We start from the raw sequence: 14,857 nt of genomic DNA, 5'->3' as shown, positions 1-14,857 counted from the left end.
TGCCATTTTCAGGAACAAGGGCACAGAATTGTGAGCCCAGGAGATGGGGGGAGACTCTGTTATGGGAGGGGGGAGCTTAGCAGATGTTTATCTCTCCAGGGCCTAACTAGCCCCACTGCAGCCCAACACTGTCCTGTTTCCTGCAGGGGCCAGGCGTTGCTCTGAGCCTTGTGCAGGGCACGGCCTGCGCTGGCCAGGCTGGCCCACCTGATTTCCGGTACATAACTTGGGGGCTGGGGCTGCATGGCTGATGTGGGCCATTACACCCGCTGCCTGGCACGGGGCAGCTCCCCGTGTGTGCTGAGGGCACGGTGAGATGGGGACACACCATCCAGTGAGGAAGTCAGCTGTGATTCGTGGCACTGGCTGGCACCCAACATAGCCCACACCCTCCTCAAATGGCTTCTCTCCTGCCACCACAGTAACAAAGCACACAATGCTTTATCTCCATGATTCACAAAGTGTGGCCCGGCCCCTCACTTCCAGGGTCAGATAAAGGATGGATCTGGCCTCTCCTGCTGTCTGGGCCATCCTTGGTGCCTGTTGGGGTGCAGACGTGGCATTCTGTCACCAAACGGCCATCATTTCTGTCCACTCACATCCTCTCCCCCCCCCAAGAGGATAGCGGTCACGTGATTAGACCTTCACCTTAGGCTTTACCTTCATCTTATAAGCTACAGTGACCCTTTTCCCTACACCCCCATCCACAAAGCCCTGGTTAGGACTGCAGCTCATCTGGGGGACAGTTGGCCCCATACAGGCCCCACACAGCAGCTGACTGCTGGGCTTCAACAGCAAGTAGATAGGGGCTTACCCACTGACACACGAAGAAGCCAAGGCCTGAGAGCTGAAGTCCTGAGTTCACTGCCTGTGAGTGGTCAGCCCCTACGCTATGGAGCCCCTTACTAGAGCTGTCACAAGACGGATGGATAAATCAAGAGATGCAGTGTTCGAGCCCAGAAGGAAGGGAAGGGAGTCTTTAAACTTTCTCAGTACTTCGCACAATTTCCCTTTCCTGTAAAACCTGAGCCTTCAGAGGCCAGTGAGAAGTACTGTGGCGAGACCCCCACCCCTGCCCAGTGCCTGCCCTGAAGGAACAACTCACCACTCAGGCTGAGCTCTGACCTGGGACCCCTAGGGCCTTGTGTGGGGGCCACACCAGTCCTGGTCCTGAGACCTGAGGTGGCTCATTTGCATATCATTAGCATGCCATGCACAGGATGCCTCTGCCCTTCCAGAGTGCAGTGGGGATGGCTAGATCCCAGTCTGTCACCACTCCCCAGGGTCTGTGCAACTCCAAGTGACCCTTTGAGTCAGGCCGGCACCCCAGGCCCGGGGAGAGAGTGTGCTGGACTGGGGTCATGCTCAGCCCCTCTGCTGCTGGCTTTCTCTGCCTCACACCTGCCTCTCCTCATCCAAACTTCCTGTCCCCATCCCAGAGGCTCTGTGTAGTGATGGATCTGAACCGCCTCCCCCCACCCACCCTACCAAGCTCTCCTCCCACTCCCAGGAGGGGATAGAGCCCACAGGGCATGGAGGGGGGAGGTGAGGGTGACATTTGGGCCACATGGCCTGCCAGCCCACAAATAAATACCCTCGTCTTGCTGGTGGCATTGTCAGTCACAGGTTCCAGAGGCACCAACTCCCAAGCAGAGCCTTGACCATCCTTTCTGGCCGATGTGCCCCATGCCCCAGCTTTGGTCTGAATGAGCTCACTGAGCTTAATGAGATGGTTCTCCATTCACTGGGGCACTGCAGCCAGGCACCCTGCAAACCTGGCTGGCAGAGCCCCACAGAGAGGGGGCCGGGGTCCCTTTGCCTTCCCAGGGGCCCCGACCCTCCCACTAACCACCTAATGTCGTTGAGACCGGCTCTTCCAGCATGGAAGGGAGGCCTGCTCCAGCCCCCAGCCTGGGCCCCCATGTGTGTCAAGGGGCTGCCTCTGTCCAGTTGTGTCCCTGACCCTATCTAGCTGACATGGGCCCTTGAGAAAGGACAGGACTAAATCTGCCCCCTCTGCCTGAGAAAGCTGAGGGGCCAGGGGGCCACTGAGCAGAGCTTTCTTTCTATTAAGGGGTCTGGGAAGAGGAAAAGCTGGTCTCTGGCATCGCCTGGAAATGCAATCTGGTTCCTGCAGGGAGGGTGAGCCATCAAAACAATCACGAATCCTCACTACTCACAAGGCCACAGTTCAAAACCGGCCAGCCCGGAAAGCCCGGAAGACACCTATCTGCAATTATTCACCAAAAAGCAAGGCATGGGGCCCGGGAGTTTGGCCTAGCGGTTAAAGTGCCTAGTGGTAGAGTGCTTGCCTAGCATGCATGAAGACCCGGGTTCGATTCCTCGGTACCACATACATAGACAAAAGCCAGAAGTGGTGCTGAGGCTCAAGTGGTAGAGTGCTAGCCTTGAGAAAACCCAAGGACAGTGCTCAGGCCCTGAGCTCAAGCCCAGGACTGGCAAAAAAAAAAAAAAAAAAATTTACCCTGCAGATAGACATGGCTAGATAGAAAGGTCTTTACCTGAGAGCTGTGGATATTGTGAAGGACCCCCCAACACACACCCGCTGCCCCCACCCAAGGTCTGTCCACTTGACAGCAGGACATACCTCAGCTGTAAGGAAGGAGGAGGGTCCTTCATTCCCCATGGAAAAATTGTCAGTATATGTGAAATAGGAGACAAGGCCTCCAGATGATATAAAGTGCCCTGCTTCATGTAATGGGAGTGGGGGGGGGGGCAGGGAGAGAATCTATGCTTATTTTTCTTGCATATACACCATGCAATGTTGAAGAAAATACAAGACAAAGTACAACGGGGCTACCTGTGTGTGTTGGGGTGAGAGCGCTCGTCTGATTTACCAAGCAACGAGGACAGCTTTTGTTATAAATCTTTTCACACTCGGCTTTTCACCTGCAGGAATGTATCCTCTGTGACTTTTGTGCAAGCAGGGGGAGAGGCAGTTGTCTCCGGTTCCTTAGCAAGGTCACTCTGGCTGTAGGGGAGAGGGGAGGAGGGAGAGGGGGTACAGCCACCAGCCCAGAAGAGGCAGGGGCCCACCAGGTTCCCTGCTCCCTTTACTGCTCAGGAACCAGGGGTCCTCCTGGAATGAGGGGGAGGCCAATCCCACTGTCCACGAAGCAGGAAGCCCCCAGGGGGAACAGGAGGCAGGACTGGACCCCGGGACCATCCTTCCTCTGCTTCCACCTGCACTTAGTACCTCCCCTCTCTCTACCTATGTGCTTGTCTACTAAATAGAAAAATGTCTGGTCTTTGCCTTTTAATGAGGTGGTATTTGCTTAGATCTTGGCCATCAGGATAACTACTGCCCCATCATCCCTACCATCCTCCTATCAGCCACCTCCCACTGAGGCTGGGTGTGGACTGGAGTGGCAAAGCTCTTTAGTACACAGGGCCTGCTTCTCCCCATCCGTCCCCGCTGGCTTTTGTGTCCTACTGAGGACAGACAGCCACAAGAACCCTGTTGCCACTGGAACGTGTAAGTGTGCAAACGACTCTGCCCCTCCAAGGGAGGGTCATGAACTCCCATCCCCGCACTTGCAGAAGGCGGAGGAGCCCATGAAACTGGTTTCACCTTTATCTGTGGACTGAAGCAAAGCCCAGCTGACAGAGACTGCTGTGTGAAGCAATGTGTTTGGGGATGTTTGTTGCACAGCAGTCACTGACCGGAGTACTACCTGTCACCTCCAGAACTGAAGATTCAACTGAAGATCCAATGTGACAGGTGGGTGTCACATTGAATTGTGTCCCCCTTCCCTAAAATTTGTATGTTGAAGACCTAATCTCAGTACCTTAGAATACAGTTGTATTAAGAGGTGGTGGGCCAGGAATGTAGCCTGCTGGGGTAGAGTGCTTGCCTAGCATGCATGAAGCCATTGGTTCAAGTCCTCAGAACCACATACTCAGAAAAGGCTGGAAGTGGTGCTGTGGCTCAAGTAACAGAGTGCTAGCCTTGAGCAAAAAGCATCCAAGAACAGTGCCCAGACCCTGAGTTCAAACCCCAGGACTGGCAAAAAGAAAAAGGATAAAAAGAGGTGATGGATGGGGTTGGATCCAACCTGACTAAAGAGAGTAGGAGCCACGGAGATGTCAGGGGAACAGGGCAGAGGACACAGAAAACAATGCTGAGGACAGAAACACGGGAGAAAGCTGCCCTGTCAGTGCTGCGAGCATGCACACCAGCTCAGAACGGTGGAGAATCCATTTCCACATGGAAGGCGTGTCTGTGAAGTGTTATGAAGGCCGCCTCGGCAAACTGACACAGCTGTATCTTTATTCTAAGGAGAGTGTTTTATGAAACAAAGACCTGCACACGAGGCTGGGGTGGTGAGTGGTACTCGGGCCACATGCCACATGAGGATGGAGGGTTGAGCCCCGTGGCCACAAGCCAAGGACCATGTGAATGGTCAGGAAAATGTGAGGGGCTGGGCACAGACCTGCCAATACCCTAAGCGTGGTCCCTGGGCCACTAAACTTCTGTGGCGAGGGCCGCTGTTTATTGTGCATTGCTGGGGACCACTGAGGAGCCCAGACACCAGGCCCAGGTCAGAACTGACACGGCGCCAGGCCTGCTGCACCTCAGTGTCAACAGGGGTTCAGCCAGGTTGTACCAGTCACTCGCAGTGTTAATTGTGGTCCTTTGCCTGTTGCTCGGACCTCACTCTGTGTCCCAGTGAGGATTCAGTAAGGCACAGCACAGAGGAGGGTACAAAATAGGGGCTTCAGAAAAGCAAACAATAATGTACAAGTGTCATTCTTAGCATTCAAGACCTCAGTGTGCTCAGCTGGTGCTCTGCCACTTGAACCTCACCACCAGTCCAGCTTTTTGCTAGTTATTTCTGAGATGGAGTCTAAGGGACTCCTTCTGGCCCAGTTGGCTTAGAACTCCAGTCCTCAGGATCACAGCCTCCTGAATAGCTGGGATTGCAGGTGTGTGAGCCACCAACTCCTGGCTCTGTGGCGGAATCAAATTCATATTTCCCTTGTAGTTTCGAATGTGATGCCAGGCACAGGATAGAAGCTGGGGAGGAGGCTGATGGATTCTAGCCAGCCCACAGGGCACACCCAGTGCCACCTCCAATCTGAAGGTGCCCCATCCTTGAGGACAAGACTACCACTTACGTAAGGGAGCAGCCTCTCTTCCCATGACAGCTGCTATAGAGAGGCTCTGGACCCTTGGCCCTCTGAGCTCACTCACCCTGGGAAGCAGCTTCCCCAGAAGTACTCCTGTCTCCTGCTCAGACAAGCAGCAGTGACCCACGGAGAAGGGGGCATGGACACCTCCCTGCCCCGAAGAGCAGCTCAGGGGCTGAGCAGCTGTTGAGAGGGGAGCGAGGAGGAGGGCTGCTCTGCTCCCCCCACACACACACCAGCTGTGTGGGGAGATGGCCTCAAATCCTCTCTTACCAGAATTGTTTCAATACCAAAGACTTGAGTAGCTGAAGGCTGCAAGTTCAGACCACAAGAAAGACAAGGAAGGGCCAGGAGTTTGGCCTAGTGGTTAAAGTGCTTGCCTAGCATGCATGAAAACCTGGGTTCGATTCCTCGGTACCACGTACATAGAAAAAAGCCAGAAGCGGTGCTGAAGCTCAAGTGGTAGAGCTCTAGCCTTGAGAAAGTCCACGGACAGTGCTCAGGCCCTGAGCTCAAGCCCAGGACTGGCAAAAAAAAAAAAGAAAGACAAGGAAGTCTTGTTTTAGACAAAGCGGCAGGATGGCAGGGAGGACAGCTCCTCATCAGACAGCCTCCCGAGCTACCATCTACAACATGAAAATCCGGTGTGACATTCAGCTAAGTTAACCATTTATAGATCATTCACAATGGTCATACCATTAAGCAAATGCACTTTAAATTGATTTCAAATTAGTGGGCTAATGATTTCCCTCAGGACCCATCTCTGCCCACCCTGTGCTGCACTTCTAATCACAGGGAGGTGTGCAGCGACAGCCTCTTGGTTCCATAATTGAAGCCGCACTTGAACTTGAGGTCACATCCGAGGATCCTATTGATCTGCACGGAGAGGGACATGCTGACGGGGCAGAGGGGTGGGGGGGCGGGGGGGCTGGGGGGGTCGCCTGCAGCCACGGCGGAGGCCAGCACCATTTCCTGCTTGGCTGCAGGGGAAGTGCAGGAGAAGTGGAGAGGGAGAAGGGAGGAGAGCAGGCCAGAGCTGGTGCCAAACACTGGCCGCTGAGTGTGTGGTTTTGGTTTGTTTTTTCTTTTTTGGCCCACCATGGGACTTTGGCACTGTCCCTGAGCTCTTCAGCTCAAGCCTACTGCCCTACCCCTTGAGCCACAGCACCACTTCCGGTTTTCTGGTGGTTAATTGGAGACAAGAGTCTCATGGACTTTACTGCCTGGGCTAGCTTTGATCTGTGGTCCTTAGGTCTCAGCCTCCTGAGTAGCTAGGATTACAGGCGTGAGCCATCTCGCCCAGTGGGCTCAGGTTTTTAATCTTACCCAAGTGGTAGCCTGAGATTGACAGGCTTATGGTTCTAGGCCATCCCAGACAGAAAAGCCCAGAAGACTCCATCTCAATGGTTGGGAGCCCTGTATCCCTGCCATCCCTGCCGTCAAGTAAATGGACTGCAGTTCAGGCACATGGCCAGGAAGGAAGGGAGACTGTCTCAAAAAGAGCAAAAAGTGGGCTGAGAATGTGGCTTGGTGGCACAATGCTTGCCTAACATAGATGAAGCCATGCCTTTGTTTCCTCAGTACCACAGAAACAGCCAGAAGGGCACTGTAGCTCAGTGGTAGAGTGCTAGCCTTGAGCACAGAGAGGCTCAGGAATAGTGCCCAGGCCCTGAGTTCAAGCTCTAGGACCAGCAAAAAGCAGAGCTGGAGGCATAGCTCAGTGGTAAAGAGCCTGACTAGCAAGTATGGGGCCCTGAGTTCAAAACCCAACAATACCAAAAACAACTTTTAAAGAGAGAGGGACACTGAGGCAGAGAAAAGAGATGTAAGAGATACAAAGACAGAAAGAGATGGAAAAGGAGGCAGAGAAATACACGAGAGACACAAACTTAACATGCAGAAATTGATCTCAGATGGGAGGCACTGCATCATGGGAAATCTCGTTGGCCCAAGGAAGGATAGCCAGGTGGGGAGGGGGTCTGGGCACAGGTGTGCTGATGAGCGGATGAAGGCTTCCGACAGTCTACAAAGGACTCCACACGTGCCCTTGAGGTTGCTGAGCTGTCTACAACACAGCCCTCACCTGAGCCTTCAAGTTACCTGAACACTCCACCCGGCAGTAGACACATGGCCCCTGATCTCATAAAACCCCGGAAAGGTGACAAGTGGAGCAGCACCTGCCGTCTCCTGTAGCTTGCCCTCTGTCTCTACGCAGGGCATGGAGCTCCCTGCAGGTGGGAAATCAGGCTTCGAGAGTCTGTGGATGGATACCGAGCTCCTGGCAAGTATATGGTTGCCTGGGTGTGTCATTCACATTCCATCCCAGCCTTGCCCAGGTCAATAATCAGAGAAGGCGGCGGGGTGGGGGGGAGAGGGGGGAGCGGGTAAGAGAAGTAGGCAGAGATTAGTAGGAAATAGCCAGCTGATCAATACTGATCAATGAGATATTCTAGAAAACTCTAAAACCACAATTATTCAAGTTGAGCCTTCTCCAGAATGTCTCCTTCACTGATGAGGAGACGCCAGCAAAGGCAAAAGTCAGGAAGGAAGAATGAACGTTTTATTGACTCTAAATGGACATAACCACTTCGGGAGCTGATGCATGCACTAAGACCCCGCAATTCTACTCCCGGGTATGCTTCAAACATAAATGACCGCTGCGGTCATCAAAAGCAGGGGGGCAGAGGTGTGTGGCCTAGTGGTAGAGTGCTTACCTAGCATGCACAAAGATCTGGGTTCGATTCCTCAGTACCACATACACAGAAGAAAGCCAGAAGTGGTGCTGTGGCTCAAGTGGTAGAGCACTAGCCTTGAGAAAGCTCAAGAACAGTGCTCAGGCCCTGAGTTCAAGCCCCAGAACTGGCAAAGAGAAAGAGAGGGAGAGAGAGAGGGAGAGGGAGGGGGTGCAGGAGGGCATGTATGGCTTTATTCCTAAACAGCTTCACACCAGAAATAACCCCAGTGCCCATCAACACACAGCGGGCAAACGAGCTGTGGTTAACTCATGAGCATGCACAGAGCATCAGTTATAATGTTTAAAATGAAATCCTGCTGGGAGTGGTAGTGTTTACCTATAATACCAACATGAGAGCCGGGCATGGCGGCTCACGCCTGTAATCCTAGCTACTCAGGAGGCTGAGACCTGAGGCTCTGGGGTCAAAGCCAGCCCGGCACTTAAGTCCATGAGACTCTTATCTCCAGTTAACCATTAGAAAACTGGAAGTGGCGCTGTGACTCAAGGGGTGGGGCAGTATCTTGAGCTGAAGAAGTCAGGGACAATGTCTAGGCCCAGAATTCAAGTCCCACAACCACCAAAAAAAAAATTGCCAACATTTGGAAGACAGAGACAAGAGGATCACACGTTCTAGGACAGCCTATATACTACAGGATGAGACCCTGACTCCAAACAAATAAAATATCAGGGTGCGAAAACATCGGTGAATCTAAAGATAATAAAGTTGAAATAAAGCAAATTCACAGGGCTCACACTGAATAATTCAATTTATGTGTAGCTTGGGAACGAGGGAAACTAATCTTTGGTGGCAGGTGTCACCTGGGGGAGTGCTGCACATTCTCTCTCTCTCTCTCTCTCTCTCTCTCTCTCTCTCTCTCTCTCTCTCTCTCTCTCTCTCACACACACACACACACACACACACACACACACACACACACACACACGCGCGCGCACACACACACACACACGCACACACACACACACACCCTTAAACTATACACTTAAGATATGAGCACATCACAGTTTATTTGGGCACAATAACTCTAACACATATCTTTAAAAAGTCACTCCACCACCCCTAGACTTAAACCATCACCTGTCACCTGTCACCTACAGAGGGCACAGGGGCCCTTCTTGTCCTGTCATCTTGTAGAGGGTGAACCGGAAACTGGGCCTTTCTTGTGCCATGAGGTATGGTCTTCAAAGCCCAGGCAGGGCATAGCCCCTGGAGCTGAAGTCCTTCTGTGCTTCCTCAGATGGCAGCAGCACCTCCCAGATGGCCTCAGAAACACTGCCCAGCCGCTCCCCGTGATGCAGGGAATGGGTTCAGAACCCTGGACAGAGGTGACCCCGGGCCGCTAGCCCTATTGTTTCAGCACCGTGGACAGCGGTCCCGCCACGTCCGGTTGTAGAAATAGACTATTTGCAGAGCACCATCTTCTCACTGTCTTTCCGAGCCAGGACATTAGGCCTGAGAGTGGAGAAAGCGCCCCGTGCCTGCCCATCTCATCCCTGCGCTTGGTGTTTCTTGCCATTGAGTGGAAAGATTGCCTCCTCCTGCACCTTGAGCCTACTGGCCTTTGGTCTGGACAGTGCCGTTGGCTGTCCTGGCTCCGAGGCCTTTGGGTTGGGCTGGAACCACACCATCAGCTGCCCTCCATGTCCAGTTTGCCAACTGAAGATCGTGGGACTTGAGCCTCATCGCATGCATGGCTCTGTGCACGGATGGGGACTGCTCATTATGTGCTTCTGTCTCTCTGGAGAGCCCTGAACACTACCACTTACTACACACGCTGCACTGCAGGGATCTGGGGAGCCGGGGGGCTCCCGCCAAGTACAACTTCATCCCCCAAAGTAAGCATGAGCTTCCCTGAGTTGCCCAAGGTCCTTTCCCCCAGCTCCCCTGGTAACTGGGGACCCACATCTGAGGGACAGGGGGTGAGGGGGACAGGTGCAGGAGCTCCTGGAATCATTCAGGCACTTTCTTGTTGAAAGAATGAATGAACGGTCGTCGGGCTCGTCGTTCCAATCGAATGGGCTGGGTCGTTCACGACAGTTCGCAAGCCCTCACTCCATGGCAGCCCACGAGGGGAAGGCCATGAAGAACACAAAGCCTGCTGCCCTGGGCTCTATGAGAAGTGAACCCCAGCTCAGCCAGTGGGAAGAGCAGCCAGGCTGGTGCAGTGCCAGCGGGAGTTCCCACCAGCAAGAGCAGCGCCGTGCACGCTACTGGAAGCATAAACACAATGTGAGCATCGCTTTCCAGACCAGCGCCAGCGCAGGGAGGCCATGAGAACAGGGGACAAAGTCCACACTCAACCCACAAGACAGCCAGAAGAAAGAAGAAAAGGAGGAGGAGGGGGGGGAAGGAGAAGCACAGGAGGAGAAGGATAGGGAGAGGAAGAGGAAAGAGGAGGAGAGGAAGAGGATAAAGACAGGACGAAGAGGGGGGAGGAGGATGGGGAGAGGAGGAGGTGGATGGGAAGAGGAGGAGGAGGAGGAGAAGGGAAGGAGGACATCTTGCAGTCCTGGTTTAGAAGCTGTCCCTCACAGCTGCTGGCCTAGGAGAATGCGCCTCTCAGCCTGTGCGCGGTGCTGGTTGTGGGAATTACTGCTTGCTCGTACATATAAATCTACCAAAGTGCCTCTTGTCACTTCCAAAGGTTCACAGGCTGCACGGGGGAGGGCTGAGCAGACAACGCTGATCTGGAGAGGCGACACCTCCATTTTGTACTCAAATGGGGATCTTGGTGGCCCAAAGAGCTCCCAGGGCAGTGTCCTGTCCCCACGACTACCTCACTCCTGGAGCAGCCCCATCTCCACATTGCACACGAGAGTTAAGTGGCTTCCTTGAGAACATTCTGGACAGGACAGGCCAGGGCTGGCCCTCCCCAGAGGCGCTGGCTGCACTGTCAGACCACTGCCCCTGCACTCGCCGGCCCCGTGGATGCCAGTGGCAAGTGGGCCCCTGGAGCAGCCAAGATGGGCACCACCCCCACCTCTCACCTGCCCCACTTCCACAAGCCAGCAGGAGAGATCCTACCAGCCCTGCTGGAGTCACAGACCCATCCCTGACCATCTCACCATTACCAGAGGCATCTGCCTGACCTTGGGCCTGGACTGACCAGGCTTTCCCCATGGGGAGCCCGGCCCCTCCCGTGCGGTGGTGGGACCTGGAGGCTCGCGTCCCCCTTTCACTGGCCACCTGCAGTGCTGGTGGCTGCGTGACTCAGGGATACCCGCCGCATGACCCGATGACGGCCGGCATCCATTTTGGGGAGTGCTGCCATTGTTAGCGGAAGCGTGGTCTCTGCATGGCTGGATGCATGAAGGGTGCATGACTGGAGCGTGTGAAGCCGTGATTGGAGGGCCTGAGCGAGCTGGCATGAGGTGATTGGCCCACTGCCTGTATATAGCGGCCTGGAGAGAGGGAGGAGGAGGAGAAGAAGAATAAAGGATCCTGCTTAAGCTAGCATTGTGTCGCCTGTCTTCCTTGGGGGACAGGGATAGCGCGTGATATTTCCCCCTTACTTGTAGTTCTCAAAAACAACCATAATGCCAGGTGCTGGGGCCTCATGTCTATAATCCTAGCTACGTCAGAGGCTGAGATCCAGAGGACTGTGATTCAAGGCCAGCATAGCTTAAGTTTCTCTTCTCCTCTTTCTTCTCCTTAGCCTTTCAAGCCAGCCACATCTTCTTCACCCTTGGCATCTCAGAGCTCTCAGAGCCCAAGAAGAAACTGCATGCCCCTCCAGGCATTGGTTACATGGGTGGCTCTGAGTCACGCCCCACTGCTTTGCCACTGCCCGCAGCAGACGCGTCCTTTGGCACTGTGTGGTAAATTACTCCGTCACAATCACTGGTTTTCGTTGAGGGTGCAGCATGTCTGCCTTCCTGTCATCTGCAAAGCTCTTTGGAATATCTGGGTTTTGTTTCTTTTTTTTTAATGCTGATAAGAATCGGCTTTGTGTAGCTTCAGGGTAAGTGGAGACTTTTTTTTTCTTTCACTTATCTTGCTGAGACTTCTTCAAGCAGCTATTCTAAAACCAACTACTGGAATCCTCGTGTCATCCGTGACAAGGGAGGGAGGAGATGAGGCGGATGAGCTCCCTGGGGCCTGGCACACCAGTGCTAATGCACTCCTGCCAGGAAGTGCTTTTGTCTCGTGCCCAGGACCAACCCCAACTAAAAATGGGGTGTCACCAAGATGGGGGACAGGGATGTCTACCACCATTTGTTTGAAATCCTTTCGTTCTGTTTTGTTTCCAGCACAGCCTCCACCACTCCGTGGACAATGCCACCAGAGCCTGTGTGCCAAGCACTGCACTGGGCACCAGGCCTTGAGTGGACATGGCTGAACAGTTGCGTGCTTCTGGAAACTTAAAGAGGCTTGAGCCATCCCTGCCCCACTCATGGGACCTCTCTTCCACAAAGGCCCCCAGCCCCTCCCATGTACCCCTCCCCCTTGCTCTTCCCCCTCCCCAAAGGGTGCTGGAGCCCTCATTGAGGAGATGCTAGAGGTATGGGAGCGGGAGTCACTAAAAATGGCCATTTTGCCCAGTGCCAGTAGCTCAAGCCTATAATCCTAGTTATGCAAGAGGCTGAGATCTGAGGATCATGGTTCAAAGCCAGACCAGATAGGAAAGTCCATGAGACACTCATCTCTGATTAACCACCAAGGAGCTGGAAGCAGAGCTGTGGTGCAAGTGGTGGAATGCTAGCTTTGAGCACAAAAAGCTCAGGCAGGGGCAGCACCCAGGCCCTGAATTCAAACCCCAGAACTGGGAAGGGTCAGAGGAGGCCATTTTAAGGTGAGCCAAACCCCAGAGCCCACCACCAACACAACCCACAGCTCAGGACAAGAAAATCCCATTCACCTTCCACTTCCGGCTGGCTGGTCTGGGTGGCCGCCTTCCCCTAGACAATCTCAGGCTTCACTGGCTCTGAGGAGGCCCCCAACCACGGGGGACACACATCCCTGATGCCGCTTCTAGGGTGCTCCCAGTTCCTTGAGCCCCACCCCTCCTCCCTGGCCAAAGAGTCCTGAGCCCCCAGGGCAGGGCGCCCCTTTGCAGCTCAGCTCTGGAAACCATCTGTGGTCCCTTCAGGCAGACCTGGGCGGGTATTGCATGACAGGACTTCAGGGCATACCCCGAGACAGGAGGGAGAATTCACCAGTGAGGTTCGTGAAGCTCAGAGAAGTCCCTACAGACTTGGGGGTCGAGGTCAGACAGCCATGCGAGCTGTGGACACAAATTACTATATGATCCCCCAGTTCCCCTCCTAGAGAAATGAAGAAGACAGTGTCCATTAGCAGGGCACCTGTGCTCACGCCTGGAGTCCTAGCTGCTCAGCTGGCTCAGATCTGAGGATCAGGGTTCAAAGCCAACCCAGGCAGAAAAGTCCGTGAAACTCTCCAGTTAACCAGTAGAAAACTGGAAGTGGAGTTGTGGCTCAAAAAAAACCTGTGGATGTAAAGACCAGGGTGGAGTTCAGTGGTAGAACCTTTGCCTGGCATGTGCAAAGGCCCTGGCTCAACCTATGGCATCACAAAAAAAAAAAAAAAGCAAACCCCTGTAAGGAATGATCAGAGCATCACATCATGCAAATGTCTACCCAACGGGGCCTGTGTGAATAAGATGAGGTGTGTCCACGGGATGGAATATGGTTCAGCAATGAAAAGGAATTAATGCTTGACATCAACAACGTGAGTGAAATCTGCAAATATTTCCAGGGTGCACATATTGTGTGATTCCATTTCTACGAAAAGTCCAGAGCAGACAAATCTATAGAGACAGAAAGCAGATTAGTGGTTGTCAGGGCTGGGGTGGGGAAAATGAAGAATAACTGCTAATGGGAGTGTGGCGTCTTTGCAGGCACAGAAAATCCTTCTGAAATTACAGTGTGCTGGCTGTGCAGCCCTCGGAATGTGCTAAAAGCCACTGAACGGCGCGCGATGGGAATTAAAGCTCAGTACAGCTCTTAAGAGAAGGGAAAGAAATGCACCCTGGCTGTCGCTCAGCCAAACCCTCAGGGCAGGGAGGGGAGCTGGAGTCGCACCTCCCACAGGCCGAGTCCCCAGGGACGTTATCCCCCCTGGGGTGATCCGGGTGGGCTCTGTGCCAGTCCCCATGTCACTGGTGGCTGTGAGCAAAATGGAGCGCAGAGGCTCATCAGGGGGGGTCTCCAGGCCATGGGACCCCCGGCACCATCAAGAGGCAGCTGGGCAGAGAGGCCCCAGTACTGCACACAGAGGGGACTGAGAGGCGATGCTCACCACAGAGGAGCCCTCTGTCTTCTTATTGCCAAGCCTGGGGCAGGCCTCAGATGATGATCCTCCTGCATGTGCCTCCTGAGTGGCAGTGACCACAACCATGTGCCACCACACCCGGCCCAAGAGCCCCAGCGTTTACAGGCTGGGCGTTCAGGGTGTCTGTACTTTTCTTCCCAAGGTCCCCTGGGGAGTCCAGCTGGGAACAGGTTTGGAGTCAGCTGGGGTGGGGAGGGGAGGTCAGGAGCCTGGATCTAGGCTGCCCCCTATGTCCTGTACACACACACACACACACACACACACACACACACACACACACACACACCACACACACCACACACACCACACACACCCACACACACCACACACACACCACACACACCACACACACACACACACCACACACACACCACACACACCACACACACACACACACCACACACACCACACACACACCACACACACACACACCACACACACCCACACACACACCACACACACCACACACACACCACACACACACACACACCACACACACACCACACACACCACACACACACACACACCACACACACCACACACACACACCACACACACCCACACACACCCACACACACACCACACACACCACACACACACCACACACACACACACACCACACACACACACCACACACACCCACACACACCCACACACACACC

At 54.1% G+C, this 14,857-nt stretch overlaps 1 protein-coding gene across 1 annotated transcript in view; it reads right to left on the bottom strand.

Moving 5' to 3' along the window:
* Window positions 1-8,737: 8,737 nt before the first annotated feature.
* Window positions 8,738-14,857, bottom strand: part of LOC150062514 (uncharacterized) — a gene marked incomplete at its 5' end in the record, with an annotated part of 8,212 nt that continues 2,092 nt past the window's right edge. The window contains 2 exons of the mRNA XM_090333922.1: window positions 8,738-8,885; window positions 14,438-14,857. The exon at window positions 14,438-14,857 is cut by the window's right edge and continues 186 nt beyond it. Coding sequence (XP_090190048.1) covers window positions 8,782-8,885; window positions 14,438-14,857 — 524 coding nt within the window. The remainder of the gene's footprint in view (window positions 8,886-14,437) is intronic.

This window comes from Megascapheus bottae, chromosome 6 (genome assembly GCF_031878675.1).
Source record: "Megascapheus bottae isolate mThoBot1 chromosome 6, mThoBot2.hap1, whole genome shotgun sequence".
NCBI classification, from domain to species: Eukaryota; Metazoa; Chordata; class Mammalia; order Rodentia; family Geomyidae; genus Megascapheus; species Megascapheus bottae.
Note: the sequence above shows the minus strand (reverse complement) of the source record. Positions and strands in the feature narration are given on the sequence as shown.